The sequence below is a fragment of the Pyxicephalus adspersus genome, chromosome 5 (genome assembly GCF_032062135.1).
Source record: "Pyxicephalus adspersus chromosome 5, UCB_Pads_2.0, whole genome shotgun sequence".
In the NCBI taxonomy this organism is placed as follows: domain Eukaryota; kingdom Metazoa; phylum Chordata; class Amphibia; order Anura; family Pyxicephalidae; genus Pyxicephalus; species Pyxicephalus adspersus.
The window spans coordinates 96413185-96436552 of NC_092862.1; the positions used below are offsets into that span (position 1 = coordinate 96413185).

A 23368-nucleotide genomic window follows, 5' to 3' on the forward strand; every position below is an offset into this window, starting at 1 on the left:
CTTCAACAAGAGAAAACGCCACCTTTTTGTACATATGTGTCATCTTCACAAAAAAATGCTCTGACTTTCCTTGCACATCCCCTGATGAAGCCATCTGGCAAAACGCGTCGGGTTGAGATTTGTATGCTTTAGGTACCTTTGTTGCAACACTTAGTCAGACGATTCTATACTTAGAAAGCAAGGCATATCCCTATCAAGGGACGCCTTTACAATCCAACTGTGATTTTACCATGTTTGATTTCTCACGCTGATGTAATGAAATATGTGTCACTCATGTTGTACTTTTTTGAAAAATACACCTTAATTTGCTGCCAAAAATCCCTGTCTCTTTTCTACTTGATTCATACCATTCTAAAATACATATATTACAGTTTACAGTTGTAAACTCCCAACACAACAGAAGTGTGAGGTAGAAGAAAATTCCTATAATCCATATGTTAGAACTTCTTTTAGGCTGGTATAGCTCCAAGTATTCCCCCCCCCCCCCCCCCTTTTGCCTCAGCAGTGAAAATGGAGGGGAAACTCACAGTGTTCTGGGATAGCTACATCCCATATATTAGTATGCTGATCTGATTGCGCATGTGCAGTGTGTCAGATTGGGCATGTGCAGAAGGGGCTTTCTTGAAATGTGAAACAAAAAATGTGCCGATCTCAAGCATGCACAGTGAGATTAGTAATTTTTTTTTTTACATTAACATGAAGGCGCGTCACCCAATCTAGCGCCTGCTATGATGATGTCACAAGAAGAACACGGATGAAAATGGCGGCACTCTGTGTCCAGCCCGCACCAAGAAGAATAGAAAGACAGTATGGGATTGAGGGTTTTCCAACCTGTAAAGGTATTTTTTGGAATGACAATTCAGTTTAAAGCAAACTTGGGCAAATAAATAATTTTGATTTATTTCTTCATCCTCAAAATATACTTACCTTGCCTTCACCCTCCCGCAGCTCCCTCTAGTACAAGAAAGCCAAGGTAAATATCTGGTATTTGCACTTATAGAGGAGCATGTAGCCAATTGTTTTACTTTCACCCTAGACAACTGAACATAGCAACAGATCAGATTCACTTTAATATTATCACAGTGAATCTTTTACAATGTTTTCTGTGTTACAAAGCCCAGTATAATATGGCAAAGTGTCGTGCTTATCTGGGTAGGACATTCAAAATTTGTTCAACAAATATTGGCAGTAATTGAGCATGAAAATGACAATGAATGTTCCTATGTTCTTTCAGCTTGTGATCTGAGAGCATTACATCAGCACATTCACTCACTGCTCCTCCCTTTGCAGATAGCACAGAACACAGAAGGGAGGGGGCAGGGTAAACACTGCTGGCTGAAAGAACAGATGATGGAGAAGGGACAAGTGCAAGGTTTATGCAATTTCCTAATTCTAGGCCTTCTGCTAATCACTCTGACTAGCCCAATTAATGCTAGATATATATCTGCATTGGATCCAGTGACCCCATGTGAAGCACCTTTGCAATGGGAAGGCAGAGTAGTTATATATGATCACAACACTGGTAAAAACACTAGGGCAAATGTCACTTATGATGCCAAACAGCAGAGAATTCGGATTCTGGAAGACAGAAAAACCCTGGTACCCTGCAAGAGGTAGGTTTTATTGGATATACAGCTGACCAGAGAGAATAGATGTTTTTAGATGATCACAGGGCCTGTTGTGTCATTAATGTTATGTTTATCTCTTCTGTGGATTTTGTATCTCTTGTTTACTGGCATTTATCAGTTCCAATGGTGATAATTAAAAACACATGCATTTGGTGTGTAATCCTTTCACACTAAATTCATGCATAATTTGTCCAAAGAAATCAATCAAATATTTATAAACAATTCCAAAACCTGAAAACCACCAGCAAAGGCCAAGGAATATGTCTAATAATATTGTAAATAAATAAAATATAAAAAGTGCTGAGATTCATGTATTACGCATGTTTAAATAATGCAAAAATTATGTGATATCTGCTATTAAAGCTGAGATGAATACAGGCTTTATCTGGGGCTTTTCTGGCCTTGCGAAAGTGTTTATTGTATGTTCAATACTTAGAGCCACTCACCCAAAAGCATCATATATAGCAGTAAGGTCATAAATTGCATATTCGTGTCAGTGATTTAGACCAGTGGTCGCCAACTGGTGGTCTGCGAGAAAATGTTGGGTGGACCACCGCTCTTGCTGGTTTGCTTTCCAGCAGGTGCTAGAGCCGCAGGCCATGTCATCTGTACGAATCACAGACTCGGGGCGGTGGACAGGTTGTGTCTCTAGACTCGGAGTGGGTGGGTTCTGGAATTATGACGTCACTCTGAGGGAAGTGTCCCCCCCTTTGAGTGACACACGGCTCCCTGTGCATGCGTGGTTCAGAGTCCGTGAAATCAGTGTTCTGTGACAACCAAAAGGTTGGCGACCACAGATTTAGACAGTACTGACATTAGTCCATTAGGTCAAATTGAAATCTCGCACATTTTTGAAAGGGAGGTTATTTGTGCCAGCCCCTTATCTCCTACTTTATTATACATTTAAATAATTTTTTGTATAGAACAAGACATTACGTGGTTTTACATGATTAGCCTTGAATTTCTGTAGATTGATGGGCCCAGCTTAGTTCTAATAAATCCTTGCCACTAAAACTGGCATATCTGCTATGGGTGTGGCTACCTCTGACCCCAAAAGCCTTTACCCCTTGGTACCGATTGCCAATAATTAGGATCCTGTATTATATTGCTTCTTTCCCATGAGAGATAGTTGTTGGAAACATTTCTACCCAAGTGTGTGGTTGCCTCACATATGGGGAGACCTTGTCAACTTGTTAATTAAACAAAATTTGTATGATTATATGTGTGGTCAATGTATTTTATTCAACTTAATTACCTGTAAACTCTACCTTGTGTAATTATCCAAAAACATTCAGAATTCTGCTGGGGCCTGCCATCTTAATATCTGCAGCACCAGCAGGCTCAGGATATTACTCAAGAGATGCTGTATGGCAGCATTTCTCAACCTATTTTTTTACCTTTGAGGAACCCTCATACACATTTTTAGGACTCTTGTAAAACCAATTTGTTGGGGGTCAAATAGAAAAAAAGTCTTAAATTGGTTGTCAGTATAAAGAATGCCCCCTTGAAATGTTGGTTAGAATACGACCTTTGTAGAGCTAAAACATAAAGTTATGCAGATGGCTCTAATTAAGGGCATTAGTCCCGGAACTACTGTATGTAGGCATCATCATAGGAAGTCAATCAGGCACACATCTAGGAACCCATAGCAAACGTTGGAGGATCCCTGGTTGAGAATGGCTTCTCTTTGGTTTTCCCATTCACTTCTCCCAAAGAAGCCACATAAAAATAATGCAGAGAGGGGAAGGGTAGAGTTGAGAACCGTGCTAGGGAATCAACTAGTTAAAATTTCTAAAGAATTTAAAAGCTTTTAGCAAGCAATTACTTTTTTTATGTAAAGAAATAACATAGCAAATATGCATTTAACATATGCAAATATGCATTTAATTTTTGTTCTGTGCTTTCATGTGCAATTTTTAAATTAGTGACAGGGTCACTTTAAAAGAATAAATAGCTGGAGTCATAGGCCCTGACTATTAAAGCTCTCCTAGGCTGGAGAAGATACACTTTTATCAGTGAAGCTGGGTGAGCCTGCAAACCTGAAATGGATCTGGTCCAGGATTGAAAACATTTGCTAACAAATAGCTAGAGACTTTTAGGAAATCCATTCCAGGTTTGCTGGATCACCCAGTTTTACTGATGAAAGTGTGTCCTCCCCAGCCTTGGAGAGCTTTAATAAATCAGGCCCATACTGAGAAGTATACTGATGCTATCATAAAGTTTTGACATTACTGACTTTGGTAAAAAATAGGAATTCTTCAATCCATAGTTGGCAAGTTGACAAGCAGGTCATCTAGGAAGGTGGGATTGAACCCTCATCTCTGCTCTATTGTAGTGTAATTCTTCTGTTTATTTGAGATGTCAGAAAAGTTAGAAGCTTATCTTGCATTACTGCTGAAATGGTTTTATTTGACCAATAATCGATACTGCATCTAATAAAATTACAGCCTCATATGCATAGCGCCTAACAGTTCCTCGTTGTGACCCTTTTTTTTGTAACCACACCTCATTCCCTCTTTTGCTCCTTAGTTGTTTTTTTTCCTTCACCAAATTTCAGTATTTAACTAATGTTTTACTACAATAAACTAACTCCTAAATGATGGCATGCTTAAGACTATAACAGCTCAAAGTTTTGTTTTCAGTTCAATGTTACATTTATTGAGGACCATACCCTTTTCAGAGTTTTGATTCACCATCAGAGCATTTGCCTCCCGAAAAACAAAATACTGTCTGTCTGAGCTATGGTACCCCTCAACATCCTCACCTATTTCCCTTCTATTGTCCAATCCAATTCTACCTTGCTGTGCCTTTTTCAGATACACTTTGTCCTGCTCCTCATTGCAAATGAAAGCACAGAACAAAAATTATGCTAAATGTATATTTGCTATGGTATTCTTTTACATATAAATGTAACTGCTTGCTAGAAGCCTTTAAATTTTATCGAAAAATTGATTGGTGGCTTCTTTAGGAGAAATGTATTGAAAAAAAAGAAATCCTATCCACCTATCCCATCCACTTTTATGTGGGACACTTCCTGTTGGAGAGTCCGGGGACATGCCTACAGCCTCTCCTGTAAGTCAGTTGACCAGAAGCTTTGGCTTTTGCAGAGGAGCCAGGCTACAACTCTCTCTGCGTTTATGTAGGAAGACAGAAACTACAGGACAGGGAGAGACACACTGGGTCATTTTTAAATCTGCCAAAACCTAAAAGGATAGGGGAACAGAACTGTAATTGTATGCATGGTGCATATATGTTTGTGTATATATTTATATATGTAATGCAGTGCTGTATGTAAATTTGTGTAATGTCGACACCTGTGTATATTTTGGTGTAATGTGAAGATTGTATGCAATGTGCATGTAATGTGTATGTTTGTGTTTAATGTAAACACTAAATGTAATGTGCAATGCCCCCTCCCACTGCTGTCACTCCATGCCTACAAGAAGTGCAACTCATATTTGACACCAATTGCCCCTCATTCTTCCTTCCTGTTTGGAACTCCATGTTTGCAAATCCCACCCTTCCATGCCTTTAGCATCCCAACCTTGCCTATTTAGAAATGGGTAAATGTTTGGTTGTTTTTATTATGAAAAAAACAATAAAAAAAGGTAGTACTGAAAAAAGCCACCAATCATTATATGCATATTAATTGTTCATAATCCTACCCAAGGAACATACGTGGCCAAGGATTGTTTGCTTTTCCCTACATTTTTGTGGTTGGAAGGTGTTTCATCTTTTTGTATAAAAATGTTGGGAGATATTAGGTATTTCCATTGCAACCCAGATAATTTGGGAGCCTGCCGAATTCCTTCAATAATGTGGCATTTAGTATGTTCTTGCATCTTTTCCTGAGTACTAACCCAATCTGACTTTGGCAAACACAAAACAAGATTAACATGTTTTCAGTACATTACATGTATGGGGGCTCCAGACAACCTAAGTATGTCTTATGATTTATATCCTCCAAACTTCACAATTATATTTTCTATTGCTACCCAAAAGTCTTTGGCAAAACATGCATTGTTCTGATACAAAAAGTAATTGGACCAGAAATTTGCCCTCTTCTTTCATATCCAGCTAATAAAAGGACTGAATGTTTCAAATTCCAGCTTGTGACATTTTGCCCTTTAAAAATATTAAAGAACACAAACTGCGTGTTAAATGTTTGTTAGAAAGCCAGGTATTTTCTATTTCAGTTTTCAATTGGAGTCAGAATTAGGGAAAAGCATTCTTGGTAAAACAAGCAGCTGAACCTGGCATTTTTTTTAAACATATGAGATGTGTTAAGATCTTCACATTTGATCAGCAAACAAAACGTTTAGGATGTATAAAACCAACCAGCTCCCTTGAGCTGATTTATATAAAGCTTGCCATTATTACACATTTCAGAAAATATTATCTCACTCTTCCTAAAGCAGAACCCTATCATGCACATATCCTTGACATTTGGCAGAGTAGTCTCTTTGTTAGGGATAATGTAATATCTGTTACTGGGAACTGTATTTCAATACCAACGTCAAAATGCAGCTTTAATTACCCGTCCTGGCCATTTAGTCCAAAACAAATATTTTTATTTCTTTTTAGAACATATTTCTGTTATAGTCTATTCTTTGAACAAATATTTCAAAATGACACACTTCATCTTCTTTTTTCTTTTTGTCCAAGTTGTAGTTGTTCCGAACATTCATACAGGTTGCCATTTACTTATTAGATTATGTCATAGTCATTTTAATTATTGTTACTTTGGAAAAAATGTATTCTTCCAAGAACAGCTATATGGGAACTGCTATTGCTAATTTGTTTCAAAGATGATATCTAGGCAATAAGTCCCAATAACCAATAACCTGGTAGTTTAGGAAAAAATCCTAATCTTAAAAGCCCTTTTACTTACCTAAATTGTTAGCCATGTGAGATTTATTATACTCCACTCTTACAGCAGAAGGGAATAGATCTTTCTTGGAGTGTTGTTGCTTGGTTGACAAAGACACTTCTCATGGTTCATCCTAAATCCAAAGTCATGTGACAATTCTGGTTCTGGACCTTCTCTTACATTACAGCAGAAGGGAAGTGGGTCTTTCTTAGAGTGCTTATATTGTTGCTCAGTTCACAAGAACCTGTTATTTTGGCTGGTCCTTTCTGAAGCCTGTATTGGTGTATTGATATCACAAGGGTGGACCAGTTCATGTGGGCACAAACTGCTGCACAAGATCACCAGTCTCCTTTCCCATTGCCACATGACATCAGACATAGTTGGGATTTAATGTTTTTTTTTTTTGTTATTAAATGAGTAAAAGTATGTTGTAAAATGAGTAAGAGTGGGAATGAACTTGGTCTAAGGTCTAGGACTTGGTGAATAATGGAATAAATATGTTATTTTAGGTGTACCAGTATTTACTGGCTTGTTGTTTGGGATCATTATCACACATATTAATGAATCAGGGGTGAGAATGACAGGGTACTAAAACACATAGCTGTAATGTAAGCTGCAATATTCATTTATTCACATATGTTTAAGATGAAGGTCTAGGCAAACACCTTATTGGACATGTTGAGTCTAAATAACCCTGAGTGTGAATATAAACTTGTAGGAGCATTATACCCTGTAGGAGCAACTATATTTTTTGGGATTCACAATTTTGGTGGTGTACAAACACACAGGCTCAGTTGGTGTTTGTAGTCTAGGGGTTTTATTGAACATTGCAGAGCAAGGGCAGGGATGGTTTGGGTCCAGGATGTCCTATCACTGCAAAACTCATGATCTGGAGATCATTTTTCTCTCTCTCCTTGGGGAACTCTGCTAAACTTCAGTTCGCCTCCACAGCCTGACTTATTTATCACAGAGGACTTTTAGCTTCCTGGTGTCAGATAAGGTAGCTGTACTCCTGATGAAAGTAAGTCTAAAAGAACAGTCCATTGGCCTACCCCCTCCAGGCAGGAGGCTAATTCTCAGTAAGGTTCCAAATAAAATCAGTCTCTGTGGTTAGCTAGGCCCCAGGCTGGGCTAGGTCACATAGGCCCCTCTGGGTACAGACCTAAGGCTTTACATCTTATCTATCTGAAGGTGTCCAGATATTTATCCCTTCATAAGGACCAACCTCAATGGGTACCAATTCTAGCAACAGGCCAAAGGAATAAACATCCTTCATCCGTGGTTACTCTCTCAACTATGTACATCTTCCTATAAAAGCGTTGTCTGTACAGCACTCATTCATTCTACTGTCATTGAAAACAATCAAGAAAGATTGTTTATAGCATAGGTAAGGTAAAATCTGTACACAGTTCAAACAGTTAGGTGTCTATAAAGCAGTAAATCTGACATTCACTGAAACATACCCTGGCGGAGAATCAAATACTGCCCTTCAAAAACATGGTCCAGAAAGATTCTTCACAACGGGATGTTTCAAGCAATGTCAGATTTACTGCTTTAAAAATAGACTACTTATATGAATTTATTACCTCTCAATGAAATAACAGTATCAACACATTTTGCTGTATATTGTGAATTCAGAAATATATTTGTAGAGATGTGTCAAGCACATGAACAGTCCATTTTTCATTGACCACCTAATGGAGGAGGAAAAAAGTTTAATTTAGTATTAAATTCAGATGAGATTTTTGCATCAGGTCCAGCTTCTCTTAGATTCTTTCCTAATTTAGCCTGTGATGTTTTAGCTCAAGAAATGTTCAGCTGCATTTAGTTTTCTGAACAACTCTAAATGCAAGAAATCAAAGGCAGTTTAATTCACTGAAGAATTTAGCAAAGTGTATGGAAAGGTGTTAGGATCACATGATGTACATTCATGCTGTAGGACGCTTTCATCTGAATGACAACTACATTAGTGTGAAAAAAGTAAAATGAAAGGTTCAATGTACACCTTGTGCTTTAGTAGATGTTGACTGTACACCTTGACTGTACACCTTGACTGTGACTACTATCCACAAAGGTTCACAGTTTGAAGTGACACCCAAAATGATCACAGCAGTAGCAGGACACACAAGATCAACATCCCTGAAGTCTAAGTTTTTAAATGGTACTGGAGTCCAGAAAAAAAAACATCCAGAAAGAAGATTACTTACTTTCCCCCTTTGTAGTGGCACATTTTATTAATTACTATCAATATTGTAATCTGCCAACCAATCTGTCAGTTTGGCTTGGCCAGTAGTTGGTACATAATGATTGTTAACATAAAATGAATTACATACCTGTGTTTATGCTATGGCTGTTGCCGGTAATAAGTTAAGTTGTCAAATCAATTTTCTTTTCTGATTTTTAGGGAAATATTTATATTAAAGTCAAAAGGGAAAACACAGCAATTCCAAATGTGGTGCTTAGTGCACACCCAAATGCCCCCAGCATTGGGCCGATATGGAAAGCAAGAACCATACTTAGTCATCTTAGATTAGTTGTTACATGACAATTTTGCTTTTTTTAGAGACTTATTATAAGTTTACCTTTATGATTTTGCATGATACACTAAGAAGTATTTTCAGTCTATGCACAGACAAAACCTTTAATAGTTTTTCTGTATTCATTTTCGAATACTCTGACCAGCTGCTCAGTTTGATAAGCAGGACCATATGGTCAGACATTAATATGATACATTAATGGATAGCAACACATTGGTAGGATAAAAATAGCCATGTGAACAGTATATTGTGCAATGAGTGATGCTGAGTAAAATGAATTTTCCCTCTAAATGATTAGGTTCATAATTTAACATTATTATACTGAGATTGCAACTTTAATGGGAAAAAAGGGTGTAGCCTACACTATATGAGCTTATTTTAAGCTATGCAAAAAACCAAGCATGTGCTTGTTTTCGTCTGAAAATGCTAATTGACATTCAATACTTTCTAAATACCCCAACAGAAACATGCAAGCAGCAAAATCATAAATAATAAGTGTGGGTCAGTGACCCATAATGTGTTTTGGTCAAAGTGACAGCCACACTGTTTACAGGGAGAGATAAATTCCACATCATAACATGCCGAATAACTGTGTCAAAATCGTAATGAAGCCAATTTTATTCTATTTGCTTGTGAAAAAAAATTCTATAGATTACATCAATAGCACAGTGACAAGTGAATTACAGGAGCTACTAAAAAATGCCACCATGGCTTGCTGTAAGCCTGAAATGTTCACTGGCTGATTTGCAGATGCTACAATATTGATAATTTGTTTGGATTGCACTGCAAACCCATTATTTCAGCCATGTTTTTATCTTCTTAAAGTGGATCTTTCGGAAGCCTAAGCAAATATGTACTGTAAAAATGCATACACAGTACCTTTAGTCAAAAACATATTTGATAAAACAAGAAGTAAAATTAGAGACAACTAAATTTCTAAACTAAAATCTCTATTCCGCAATTTAAAATAGTAGTGCCTAGTACCCGCCTGAATTCCCCCAACATTGGGCCAAATTTGTACTAACATTCTCAACCCACATTCTGAGCCTCCCTATTGGTAAGCAAGGCTGGTGATCACATTCAAGAATCAGCTAGGAAACCCACAACCCCCAATATCCAAGTGTATGTGCTTTGTTTGATTCCAACAGGTTTTCCCTGATAAAAATAGGCCTGGAGATGGAGACCAGGGGGGTGATAGACAGAGGGCCGGCATGATGGGGGGAAGGATGAGCAGTGGGGGGAGTTGTTAAGGTGTTATGGAAAAGTAACTGTGATGTGACTAGATAGGTCAAGAAATAAAAATAAAACAATGGATGGAGAGAAAGTAATAAAAAGAGGGGCAATATGGGAGTAGGTCATAACTTAGTTTAAGACATTTTCCACCCTCCCTATTGTTGAGGATTTTTTGGGATGTTGGGTAGGCGGTTGAGGTCCTCAAGGGGCAGTGAGTGGAAAAGTGGATCAAATGGTACAGAGACCCATCTATGGAAAAAAATTAAGGTATATTGGAAAAAGCAGGTGTGTTGGTTGGGATTGTGTTTATCTGATATGAGTGGTGCCTGGGAGCCTGGATATATCAAGGAGTGCAAATCCCTCGGATTATGTTGGGAAAGAGTTAACCCCTGAGGACCTGCAACCGGGTGTGTTGTATATTTAGTTATAAAAGCTGTTTACTAACAAGTCAAGTAAATGTGTTAAGAATATGTCAAAGTTTAATAAATTGTAATAAACGGACTTACAGGCCATTTGCACCATACCTGCAGGTGTCGGTTGTGTTATTTAAAGGGATGGGAGGGGAATGTGTACCTACCTCAGTCAAGAAAAATAGAAAAATATTTATTGAGGACACCAAAAGAAATAAAAAGCTTACTGGGGCTCTAGTTTTACTCTACTTCATTAAAGAAATATTTTTTATTGCTATCTCCGCTGCTAGTACAAATTTTTCCTCACTTCCTGTATAGCAAAATCATTTACATTTTCAAATCTAATAGAGCCCCGATTGAGCAATAAAAACATGACAAGATGTATTCCATTTTCACTAAACTTTAAAAATAAAAAATCTGAACATTTTAATTTTACAAATACAGTAAATGTATGGGTTTAATCCAACCACCCAAATAAAGTATAATGGCATTGGCCCAATATCATTTTACCAGAAAAATGTTTACAATATTTTAGACAGTTTCTAGACAGAAGACTAATGGTTTGGAGCACATTTCTAATAAAATTATCTTTGGTACAATATTATGGTGTTACTGTGTATAACCCAAAATTACTTATTTGACCTGAAAACGATGTATTTTAAGCCAAATAAATAAATAAAAAACTAAGAACATCAAATATTTTGTAGATAAGCGAAACTTATGGAATACCTAAGTGCTTTGTGCCAGTCCCATAGGGTATTGATTGCTCCACAATACTGCAAAAATATGAATCTACAAGTGTAACAGTCATATCTTGAAAGCATAGTCTATGCAGGAGCCAATTCACAAAAATCACAAAAAATTTTGTTATATTCTATCCAGCATAGCTGTTTCATTGAGGGCCTCCGAAGCTTCTACTTTGGCTTGTGTGTCTACTGACAGGTTTTCGTAAAAAAAATATGTGTTTATATTGTAAAACTGTATTCATATTGCCAGGTTTTATTTGGAAGTTGTTGCTGGTTGAAGTTCTTATGTTGAATTCTTATTCTTTTATTTACTTTACAGTAACTAAGTGATGCAGACTTATCACAAAATGTCAAACAGAAACACTTGCATACACTTACAAAAGTATATATTTTACCAACCTTATTCCAGATGTCACACATATGTTATAACACATAATCAGATCACACCATTCATCATCTAGTTTGTTGGATTGTGTTGTTAAACACTTTAAAATAGACATTTTTGTGAGTCCTCATCATTTTGGATGCATACTGTTTAAATCGAACTATGTTTTTGAAGGATACCACTTAAAAATCTACCGACATTTTGTGTAATGTATTACTGTTTACATTAAAAAAAACCATGGCAAAAAATATGGCATTGTTGCTTGGCATACCATTGGAACACCTTTTTCACTTGTATCTGCATATTTTAGTTACTTGTAGTGTTGCTGTAGTACAATGGATATTTTAAAGAAGAGATTACATAAACTATACTTAATGGAACAATATAACTTTGTAGACAGGATTCTTTTATGTATTTGAACTGCTCAAAATTGGTATATTAAATATACTTTTTCAAATTTTTTTAACTGCAACTAATTTGGCAAGAGCAAAAAAAAAACAAATGTGGATTTACCCTTAAATTCAATCATACCTTTACATGTAAACTTAACATATGCTTTAATCCTAACCATGTACTTTTATGGTATATAACAAGATCCTCATGATGCTGCAATTTCAAAATTCTCAACCTCCTTCCACAACATGCCCTACCTCAATTAGAAAAGATGTGTATTGGTAACGATATTTTATGCACTAGGGGACTACGCAAAGGTTTTTTACTTACTCTTTTACAGAAATGATTTTTAAATGAAAAACAAATATTGGATTAAATGGTCAATTAAAAAGAGATACAATTATTATTTCCTCACCTGTTTATAAAAAGGTAAGAATCAATCAATGGGACCTCCTGTCTTCATTACTTTGTGTTCATTATTTTGTGTTGGGTCATTGCCTGCAGAAAATTCCTCATCCCCAAGTGACTTTATTCTGTATGTAGAACCACAAGTTAGGTGAACCTTATGAGGATGAAAATAGGTAGGGTATGGCACATCTGTGTCATTCTGTCAAGAATCATACCTAAGGCAGTAAACCGCAGACATGTAAAACCCAAAAGCACAAGGCTAAGAAGGTGGCAGCCAACCTTCAGAGGATTGCTATGGGGACTATTTTTTTCATTCCCCTATCTGGTAATGTATATGTGTGGTTGGGAGGTGCAGGATCATCTAGACTGCAGAGGGCGAATGCTCAAAAGAACAAGGCAAAGAGCCTTGAGTAATTTTCAGTGGGGAGTAATTATTTTTGGATTCTCATGTTGGGGAATTAAATACAACAAATAAGGTAATTTTGGATCTGGGGTTGTGTTGGGAAAGTGATGGATGCAGATGGTAACATAATTTATATGATGCTAATTTACCAACTAAAATTGTATCTGGTCTGTGGACAGGAGGCAATTCCTTTTTCCTGTTGGGAGTGTTTTTTGGATATTTTAAAAGAATTTTTGCCACGCTTGCTTGATAAGGCGACAAATGCAATTAAAACATCCATTCAGGTAGGAGAAAATATGCCAAAGGCATAGATGACTGAGAGAGAAGATGAAGCATTGTATATGTATTCAACTTTTTTACTTTACTGAGGGGTAAATCTAAAAACATTTTTTAAAGTGACTTTCCCATTTAAATTTGCAGCTAGAAGTAATTCTTTAAAAATGGCTAACAATTTACATATCTTATCCTTAAAATCTTGGCAAAATTGTTTGTTTACAGGATTTTACGATGTCTCATACTTCTCCTTACTAGGCTTGAAAGGATTTTTATCCTTCGTTGAATTCCTGAAATATATGAACTTGTATCTGTAAAACCGTGGTGGTTCTGTTTTTCCAAAAACAATGGTGGTGCTAATTATTGACAAATAATACAACTTGGCTACTAATGGTACATGATAATTTGTCATGCTGAATACAATAAAACCAGACCCTCCTATTTTTGACTTGGTAGTTTCTTTTCAACAAAGAATCAATGTTTTACTTGAAAAATTATCAACTTCCACTGCCTGGACAAACAAACACCAGGTTTTTGGTTATTCTGGCATGGGGAATCACTATTATTTATTCATGCATTTTAATATATAGCATGTAGATTTTGTATAGGGTTCTATAGTCTAAATAAATAGGAATTTGTCAGAAATATTTTTGCTTTTTTCTCTTTGGTTAGATACATTGTATATTTGGTATCTTTCTGTGCTTGATCATATTAAATGTAATCCAGCTCACTGTGTATTCCTTTGGCAGTTCAATAGATAGATATATTTCAAGAGACCCTTATTGTGGGAAGAAAAGGATATTAGACATAAAAGGATAGAGTCCAGACTGTCTGAATTCCTGGACTAATTTCTTACAATGGGTTTTGAAGGTTGAAGTGAGGTTGTATAAAGCAAGAAATAAATAGAAGATGAAAAAAGGCACAGCAAATTGGAAAATTGCTCAGTTCAGTCAAAGGACAGTCTTTCCAAACTGATATGCTTGGTGCATGGAAGCAACTTGGAAATAGTCCTTTGCCATATTAGCACGACCAGGAAGAACTGTTATGTGCATAAAACCACAAACAGAAGCAAACTTTGGCTAAATTCCCTCCGGAATGAGATCTTTTATTCGGAAATCCTATATCCAAAAATTTCCAATAACCAGAAAAGGAAAATGTGAATAATAGCTGTTTTTTATTATAATAACAATAACAATATTATGCATTCAGACATGGTCTATTCAGCCTTTTTCAAGTGAATATATCATTGCAATTTACATTTCAATTCATATCCATCAATAGGACACATGTCAGCATTAACAAAGCATATGATTGTTTATCAAACTACTCCCTTGAGAGTGCTCCCTCATATGACCATACAAAAGTAAGGAAGAATTTGAAGTTAGGTTTTTACTGCTATCGAATACTTATTTAGAGAGATTTCCCCTAACCTACTGTCATAAAGAAATGGTTTCACCAGACAGGAGGAGGAATCTGAAACTGGTACACAGACTCTAATAAAGTACTAACTGGACAGAAAGATTCATAAACAATCTCTAATGTGGCCCTGGACATTTGCAGAGTCCGGACGTGGGGTTCTAACCCTCCTCTTTATACAAACTAAAACAATATATGGCATATTTAGCTGGATATACCCCCTAGGCACGCATTAATATGTACTAGATGAGCTGTCGCCAACCGGTGGTCCATGGGAAAATTTTGATGGTCCACGGCTTTGGTCAGTGCACTCCTGAGCAGGGTCAGGGGAAGGACCCTGTTGGGAGGGGGCACCGTCCAGAGCCGTGGACCATTTCCCCCCTACAGATCACAGGCTCAGGAAAGTGGGCAGATTGTGTCTCTGGACCGTCCGGAGACGGTAAATTTAGTGGTCTGTCGGCCCAAAAAGGTTGGTGACCATTGTACTAGATAATAGATAATAACAATAATATTTTACTTACCCTATAGGGCACATAGGAAACCTAACTTTTACATTCTGTTCTATGTTAATGCTTTACCTTAGTTTTTGGTTTTCCCTTAATTTCATTCCTCATTGTTTTTTTGCCAGGTCTGTCACGGTTTTTTTTTCTTCACTGTGTGCAATACACTGTATGCACCATCCTTCCTTGGTACATTTTCTGATTTTGTAGCATGTTGTAAAGGGCTACCAACAACTGATAACCAATGTTATCCCTTGATCATAGTATGTAGTTTCACAATCTTTTTTTTAATACACTATATGTCTCACACCTGTAGAGTTGGACAGATGTCGTATTACTCTAGGAGTCTCCTTGCTTAGCTCTTCTGTTGGTCTGACATATCTATTACTGCAACAGCAAAGCTGTTCTGACATAATTGACTTTGTTAATGGTGTCCTTAGTGGCGCCTCCATCATTTATTACAATGCTGCTCAAACAACAAAATGACTGCACCTTCACTATTTAAATAAGTTCAAGATTATAATCTTGCTGGTCTTCTATTTTTACTATTTTTTTCTGTTGCCTTGTTTCATTTTTACGTCATCTTGGTTACTCTTGTAGATGAAGGTGGGTATCATGTATTTGAAGGCAAATATCCTCACCAACTTAACAATTTTAAAGAATAGTCTTTTCTTCCCATCCAGTTTCTTGCTCATCACTTGTTTAAGATATCTCATCAAAAGAAGCATCCGAAATATAAAACGATTCAGCTGTTAAGTTCATTCCCAGTTTTTGTAATATGATAATATTACTAGAACCCACTAATAGAACCACTAATAGAAAAGTAATTATTAAGGAGCCAAAAGCCTGTAGGTTTCAAGTCAGTAGAATCTGTGTTAAAAAGAGAGAGAGACTTTGTTAGAAGTGAGAGCTGTGAAAGAGATTAGCCTAGTCAGGTATTTAAAACTATACATGTTTAGGCAATTCACACCTCACTCTCCTTCCCATAATGCAATCTGCCACAAACCTGTTCCTGTTTTCATCCTAATAAAGTGACTTTGATGGCTGGTGCCCATACATTTTACACTCTGAGAAGTTGACATATTTTGAAGTTCAGTACTAATAGCACTGCACTGATAATTTGCATATTGCTGTAAAGTTGCAGATCCTGATATTACTTTCAGCATTGTACCTATTAAAACTAGGGCTTTAAGGATGACAAAAACAGTTATTTGTAACAAAATTACTTTTGTACCATGTTCACAAAAGCCACAAAGGTATCAACAATAAAAAATGCCCAATCCATAAATATATCATGAAAAATAAAAACTTTTGCTCAGCAAAACATGCTGGAATCTAAAAAGTCATCATTTGAGTCAGCGAGTGTTTTACATGTATTAATATTTTGTTTACATAATCAAGCTTTATATTTTACAATAAATTTGACATTTTATTCTAGAATTTGACCTATTTTCAGTTCCCCAAGTCTAAATTTGACCTGATATTGTTTAATGTTGAAATTACATCCATATGTGACTAACTGAACATAGTTCCTTGGTTTTCAGTACATTTGCAGCAAAATAAACCTGTCTTATTTGTTCTCTTTCCCAATTTCATTTACACGTTAGTCGCTGACGTGTCATATAACTTTCAGTAGGGTTTTATACCATTTTCTTTGCCCTGAACTCGATTCAATTACCTTGACATTACACAGATGCTACAGTTCACTGAGTTGTCAGTAATGACCATGCATACATTTTATAAAGTTTCACTTAAATCTGAGTTAGCACATTTAAAAGAATGAGTGTTATTATAAATGTTGCATAATCTACAGCACAGAAAACATACATAGGGTGATTTAAGACTATGTATACATAGGTTTGTCATCTATCCCATATTTTTCAAGCGGTCTAATATAAGTAACTGTCCAGGCCTTAAGCTAACAGAGAGATAACATGTCACCTTGAAAAAACACCTTGTGTTTCAAGATGTACACAGAATCAAGAATGAACATAGATTACAGGGGAATAGTATATTACTAGATGGGTGCTTTGGGTGCAACTCATTTGTTCTATATGCTTTTGCCAGGATGCCCCCTTTCCCTAATAAATCTGAAAAGCTCAATCATTTGACCCTTGGTCCAAAATTTCAAGCCAAAAAAAAAACAAAACAGAACAAAAAAAATTGAAAATTAGTTGGATTGGGAAGGAAAGTGTATCCCTAGGCAAGACCATTTTTTTTAGATTGGGATAAGGTAAATTCTCAGTGCCCATTAGGGAGATTAACCCCCTGTTTGTGTTACTAATTAATGGTCACTAGGTAGGAAAATAAGAGAAAAGCCAAACTTTAATTTTTGTCCCCAGAATAATAGGTAAGAGGACATTTCAAATGGGGACACTTCGTCTATAGACAACAGTCTAAGAAGGGAATTCACCTAACTATGCAAGATTTAGATTACTTCATTTTGCATCTCTGGGGCAGGAAGTGAGGGGGCATTTTCCTTAACATTCAAATATGGTGAATTTCAGATATGGACAACTGTTTTAAACATGAAATGTATTTTAGGATATTACCATAAAATAATCCCATATGCACTTGTATTTTCTTTCCAATAGGTTCTTTGAATACATCTTTCTGTACAAAGAATCGGTCATGTTCCAGATTGAACAAGTTACTAAAATATGTGTAAAGAACACTCTCACTGCACCATGGGATCCATATGACATACCTGAAAATTCCACTTATGAAGATAAGTACTACATTGGAGGACCTGGGGACCAAATCATAGTGCAGGAATGGTCTGACAGAAAGCCTGCCAGAAAATGTAAGTACACTGCTACCAGGTTTAGTCATTGCTGGGATGTCAAAGTGTTGCTTTAGTCACTAAATTTTTAGACACTCCAGTATCCCAAAGCTTAGGAAAACAGGGAGGCTATATTTTGACCAGGTTTACTGTCTCTGGGCCTCCCATTTTATTTTTTGATTTCAGTTATTTCTATGGAGACTCAACATTCATGTGGGTGATGCACCCTACCTAGGAACATCTGCTTCTCCAGACTGACATCCACACATCAGTATTGAATAACTCCTCCCAAGAGCTGGTACGTGGCTCATGGGGACATACAGCAGCAAAGCCATCGACAGTGGGAAGAGTAAAAAGTGAAAGATGTGCAGCAGCAGCCTTCTGGGAGCAGTAAAAGTTTGCTGAAAAGGAGGAGAAAAAAATGTCCCATCGTCAAGCCCATTTGTTAGCAGCTAGCCGGTTCCCATCTGTCAACAGAGTTACAAAGGAGCTGCTGTAGCCCTCTGCGAGGTCTGTTCATGGGATCTCTGTAGTCTGGGTGTTTTTACAAAGCTTACTTTCTCAAAGAAAAAAAAACACATTGTTATTTTCAACATCTGTCTGCAGAACTTGAAACAGGTCAAGAACATTTTTAACTACGCCACCATGTGCATGATTAACCATATGAAGATCCACAGCCCTGATTCATGGAAGGAACTTGTCTGAGAATAGAGCATTTGGATGATTCTGCTTTCTCTCCTACCTCTGATTCAACTTCCTCCTATACCTCTTTCTTAATGCCACACAAAAAGTCTTTACTGCCTGCATTGTGAGCAAGGCAGCTGTTTTTATAATCAGGACCTTAAACCTGCTGTTGATGAAAAGCCTAAAACAAGCATGGGGCGGGGGGTATGAAGACATTTCATATGCTGATGCCAACCCTTAACCTTTTCCCTGAGGAAGAAGAGGATAAGGACAATCCAAGTGAGGAATAACAAGTTTTGTCAATATTTGTGGTCAGTCATCCTCACTCATTTCTTAAACCGTGGTTCAGTAGCCTGCAAAAGGGATGCCATTCATATGTTGAGCGCGCATAGGTCACATCAAAAACAATAATATTAACTTGGTGGCTATAGTGCGTGCTACAAGGCCCAAATGCCTTCCATACTTTGCGGAAAAAGGGGTCTCTCTTTTAATTTATATATATATATATATATATATATATATATATATATATATATATATATTTATATTTTATATATAGTAAAATTTAAAATAGAATTAACCCAAAAGCATTATAGTAGAACAATAACTATGTTTAGAAATAATTACTACAGCTATTTTATGACAAACCCAACAAACCTCTCTCAGAAGATAACAATAGAAAAATACTAAAACATACCTGTTTTACCTACACAGTAAATTGTGGACGAACTGAAAAAGATATTACCTTAAAGAGATGACGATAAAAAGTGCACAAGAAATTAAGTTCGAAAAGGAAGCTTCCTTAGTTACCTATAGTGATTTGCACGTTACTAAGATCAACAATGCCTGTTCATTTACTTCCAGAGTTTGTTATCCCTGGAGAATAGCTAAACATTAATGCTTGACACAGTGGAAACTTGTATATTGAAAGGTAGACAGTATGGTTCCCATGGGAACCTTACAGTGCTATGAATAGTTTTACATGTTACTCTGAATAGGTCCGAGATGGTAATCCAATTCACAATGTGCAAAGTCCTTTTTTATCCAAAGTTTTTTTTTTTTTTAATTGTCTGCGCAGAGACTGAAATCCCTCTGGTGAATGTTGGCCGTGAGAAATTAGAGAAAAACAGCTGCAAAATGTCTGATGTATTGACCAGTTTTGCAACCTTAGAACATGTGATTTCAAGTTTGGACAATTAACATAAATAAATAACTCCTTTGACAAGTACCTGCTAGGGCTTTTAATAGGTCCCAGATTTATGCACTCTGCTAACTCGTATGTTAATCTTCCACTATCCAAATATATCCTTATATTCATATTTATTTTATAACCAAAGATGTCCATAGATAACAGATGACCTTCATCTGATTTTCATCAGATGATTTCTGACCATTTTGGCTGAAGGTTGAACTCGGCAGATACTCTTAGCAGACTGATCGTGGGAGGAAAACACCACTGCTGGGTTGGAATTTTTGGCCAAAACTCTAAAGTTCCCCCAAGATAACAAAAATGGCAGGATAGTGTAATATTTGAGTCAGATTGTATTTATTTCTTATTTTCTCTTCAAACAAAGTTGAAACAAATCTGCATGAGAATCAGTTTTCTATGCAATTGCCACATTTGTACATCAGCCAAGGACATATTTGCTGTGATTTTGTTGCACCAACCCTTTACTTTCAGTACTTTTTTTTTCCTTTTAGAGCTATTTAAGACCCACAACAGATCTCAGCATAGTTGCTTACGATTTGCACCAGAGCGGTAGCCATATCTGGCTACCTGCAGTGTGGTGTTCCACTGCCAGGTGCACAGCAGCAGTTTGCTGTTTGCCCAGGGGACAGCAAATTCTGTGGCTTCACACTGCAGGTGTTAAATGGCCTATACTGTACACACTTATGAACAGAAAAAGTTAGAAAAGACAGGTTTTTCAGGCTAGAATTATTTGATAATAAATTATATATTGATATAAAGATTCATAATTATATAGCAATCACATCATATATCACCAATCACGTTGTTCCATCACGGGATTGAAATATCCTTGCTATACATTGTATTCCTTACACATCATTGACATGTGACCAGTCTATTTTTCCCGACTGAGGGTCACTGAGGCTTCCTCAGGGGTTGACTAGGACTAAGACGGTTTTTTGTGTAGGTGTTAGATCATTAGTAGAAGGGTCGTAAATGGTCAAAGGGTCCTAAATAACGGGTATGATTGCTTATCCTTGCATAAGTTGAGTAGTCATTAGGTAAAGATTTGTGCCCAAAAGTTCACAATGGGTGGTTAAGGTAATATCTTTTACCTCCTTTCCAAGCTTGATTATAGGATATACATGTCTCTCATGGAGAAATGAATCACAAAAGTAGATGCATTTTGCTCGGGGTATATTTGTACGTCCCAAAATTTCCACTAGCGTGTCATTAGTAAGAGAAGGGTTAAACTTCAGTAGTAGCCTGAGGGCTCTAAACCAAGTTGTGCAGAGTTGCAGCGTGCAGGAACAGCCAAAGTCTGCCTGTGTTCTGAGGCCCGCCTATTATAGGCAAGGAGGATGGCCTCGGAAGGACCTATCTGCGCATGGTCTGATAGATCTGATTGTTCATAAAAATGGAAGTTCCAGAAAAAAAAAAACTTCACTCTAATTAAGTATATCCCACCCTGTTGTATGATATTACAGGGAATATGGACACAGTTAATAAATGATATACTTGATGGAATTCAAAAATTAGAATCAACATTTTTGAAAATGTTAAGATTCTCATTTTTTTTTATTTGTTTTACCCACAGATGAAACCTGGGTTGGAGTGTACACAGACAAGGATTGTTATCCAGTGCAAGAAACCTACACAAAGAATGACAGCATGACTACTTCCACGCGATTCTTTGACTTAGAGCTAGGCATAAAAGATCCATCTGTATTCACCCCTCCAACCAGCTGTCAAACAGCATTACCGTTGTTAATGAGTGATGGCTGCTGAAACTAACAAGCATTGAAAAATACTTATGTACCTTATGAGTTGGAAATCAGCTTACATTGTGCAAAGGATAACAGTATTTTTCTTTCTAAAATTAAAGGTTAATTTTAAGTATATGTTTTTATTACAATATATACTATATGCACATAGCTTCTATTTGTGACAACCAAAATACTGGTAATTTATAGAGCAATATTAGGTATGATAGCACATTTACCACAACTGGTACAAGGACTGGAAAGAGTAAAGTACAGTTACCCACAGCAAATGGTAATTACCTACAAAGAAGCAGTCATTTACTCCTTAATGTTTTTGTTACTTCTGTAAATAGTATGCAGTATTCTTCAAGATGTATATGTGAGAAGATTAGAATTAAGAATTGTAGGTAAGCTAAAAATAAAAAATATTTTTGGTAATTTTAAAGTGCTATGGAACATGTTCACTTGAATTGCTAAATAAACATATGTATGTCTTTCCTGGAAACAAACATAGGAACGTGCTTTAGCACTTTTTTTTCCAGGCAGGCATATGGTTATTGTTTGTGATTGACAGTTGTAACATGTTGTGTCATGATACCTGGGATCCCATATCCCTTGGGTTTTTAGGGGGGGGGGGGGGGGGGGGGGCAGATGAAGGGTTTCATATTGCCCCTGCCCTATGCTCAGTAAGGGAAAGAAATGTGTTGAACACGTAAAACAGCTTAAGATGAACCGAATAGAACAGTCAAAAGTCTGACACTAAAGGTAATGCTGCTCAAGTTCCTGAAAATTAAAAACTCAACGATGAAAACAGTCCTTGACCTCCATCTAAAATGTTAATCTAGACTTTAAATATCAAAGAAATATATAGTATATATTGTTCATATAAATGTCCCCTGCTGTTTTTATGTTTATCAGGACATCTATGTAGACAGTAAACTAACAATAGATACAAATAAAGTCTAGAAAAAAACCTAAAATACAATGTCATGTTGTCAAACCAATGCCAATATAAAGCATGGTCAATCTTTCTTTGTATGTAATTAATATTTGCATTGCTAACTCCTCTATGCATATACATGATGTAAAGCAGCTTTGCACACTGTGTTGGATGGTGTCCTAATAAAATACACAGATCTATTTGTTGAATATGGTGAACATTGTTTTGGGAGCCATCTGATTTAGATTCGAGAACACTACCAAACAAATGGCTTGACTTACTTAATTGACATACTAGGCTAATAGCACATTGAACAGTTGGCCTAAATGATGTGAATATGCCTGATGTTTAATCCAACGCAGTTCAAACAGCTAAACTGTGACATAATTTTGCGTGTGCCTAAATCCATTAGATTCCACCCAACAACAAAATTTCTGCCTTAACGTTTCATATTTCTTTGTATTTTAGGATACTAAAGCTATTCCTAAATGCTCTAAATACATCTACAGACAGAATATGGATAAATTATTTAATGTGGAAAAAAGTAAACTATTTAACATTTACATTTTTATGCACGAATAACGAATCTGAAAGACAATCTAGAAATGCTGCAACATTATTAATAAAATACTTATTGCTGACCTTTACTTGTTTTGTTTATTGAAAAAATCTAATACTCCACAGTACAACTAATACTGAGTACTTGGTATTTTTGTATGTTATACTATGGATGAATTTGGTAAAGCATAGCTAGATTTTGGTTAGCTCTTTTTAATTAACTTGGGTACTAAATATAAAATTGCCAATA

At 36.4% G+C, this 23368-nt stretch overlaps 1 protein-coding gene across 1 annotated transcript; it reads left to right on the plus strand.

Annotated features, from left to right (window-relative positions):
* Positions 1 to 1311: 1311 nt before the first annotated feature.
* Positions 1312 to 23207, plus strand: EPDR1 (ependymin related 1). The gene is made up of 3 exons (XM_072412207.1): positions 1312 to 1613; positions 17797 to 18005; positions 21455 to 23207. Exons 1-3 carry the CDS (start codon positions 1348 to 1350, stop codon positions 21643 to 21645), a joined length of 666 nt encoding a protein of 221 aa, XP_072268308.1. The 5' UTR covers positions 1312 to 1347; the 3' UTR covers positions 21646 to 23207.
* Positions 23208 to 23368: the final 161 nt, after the last annotated feature.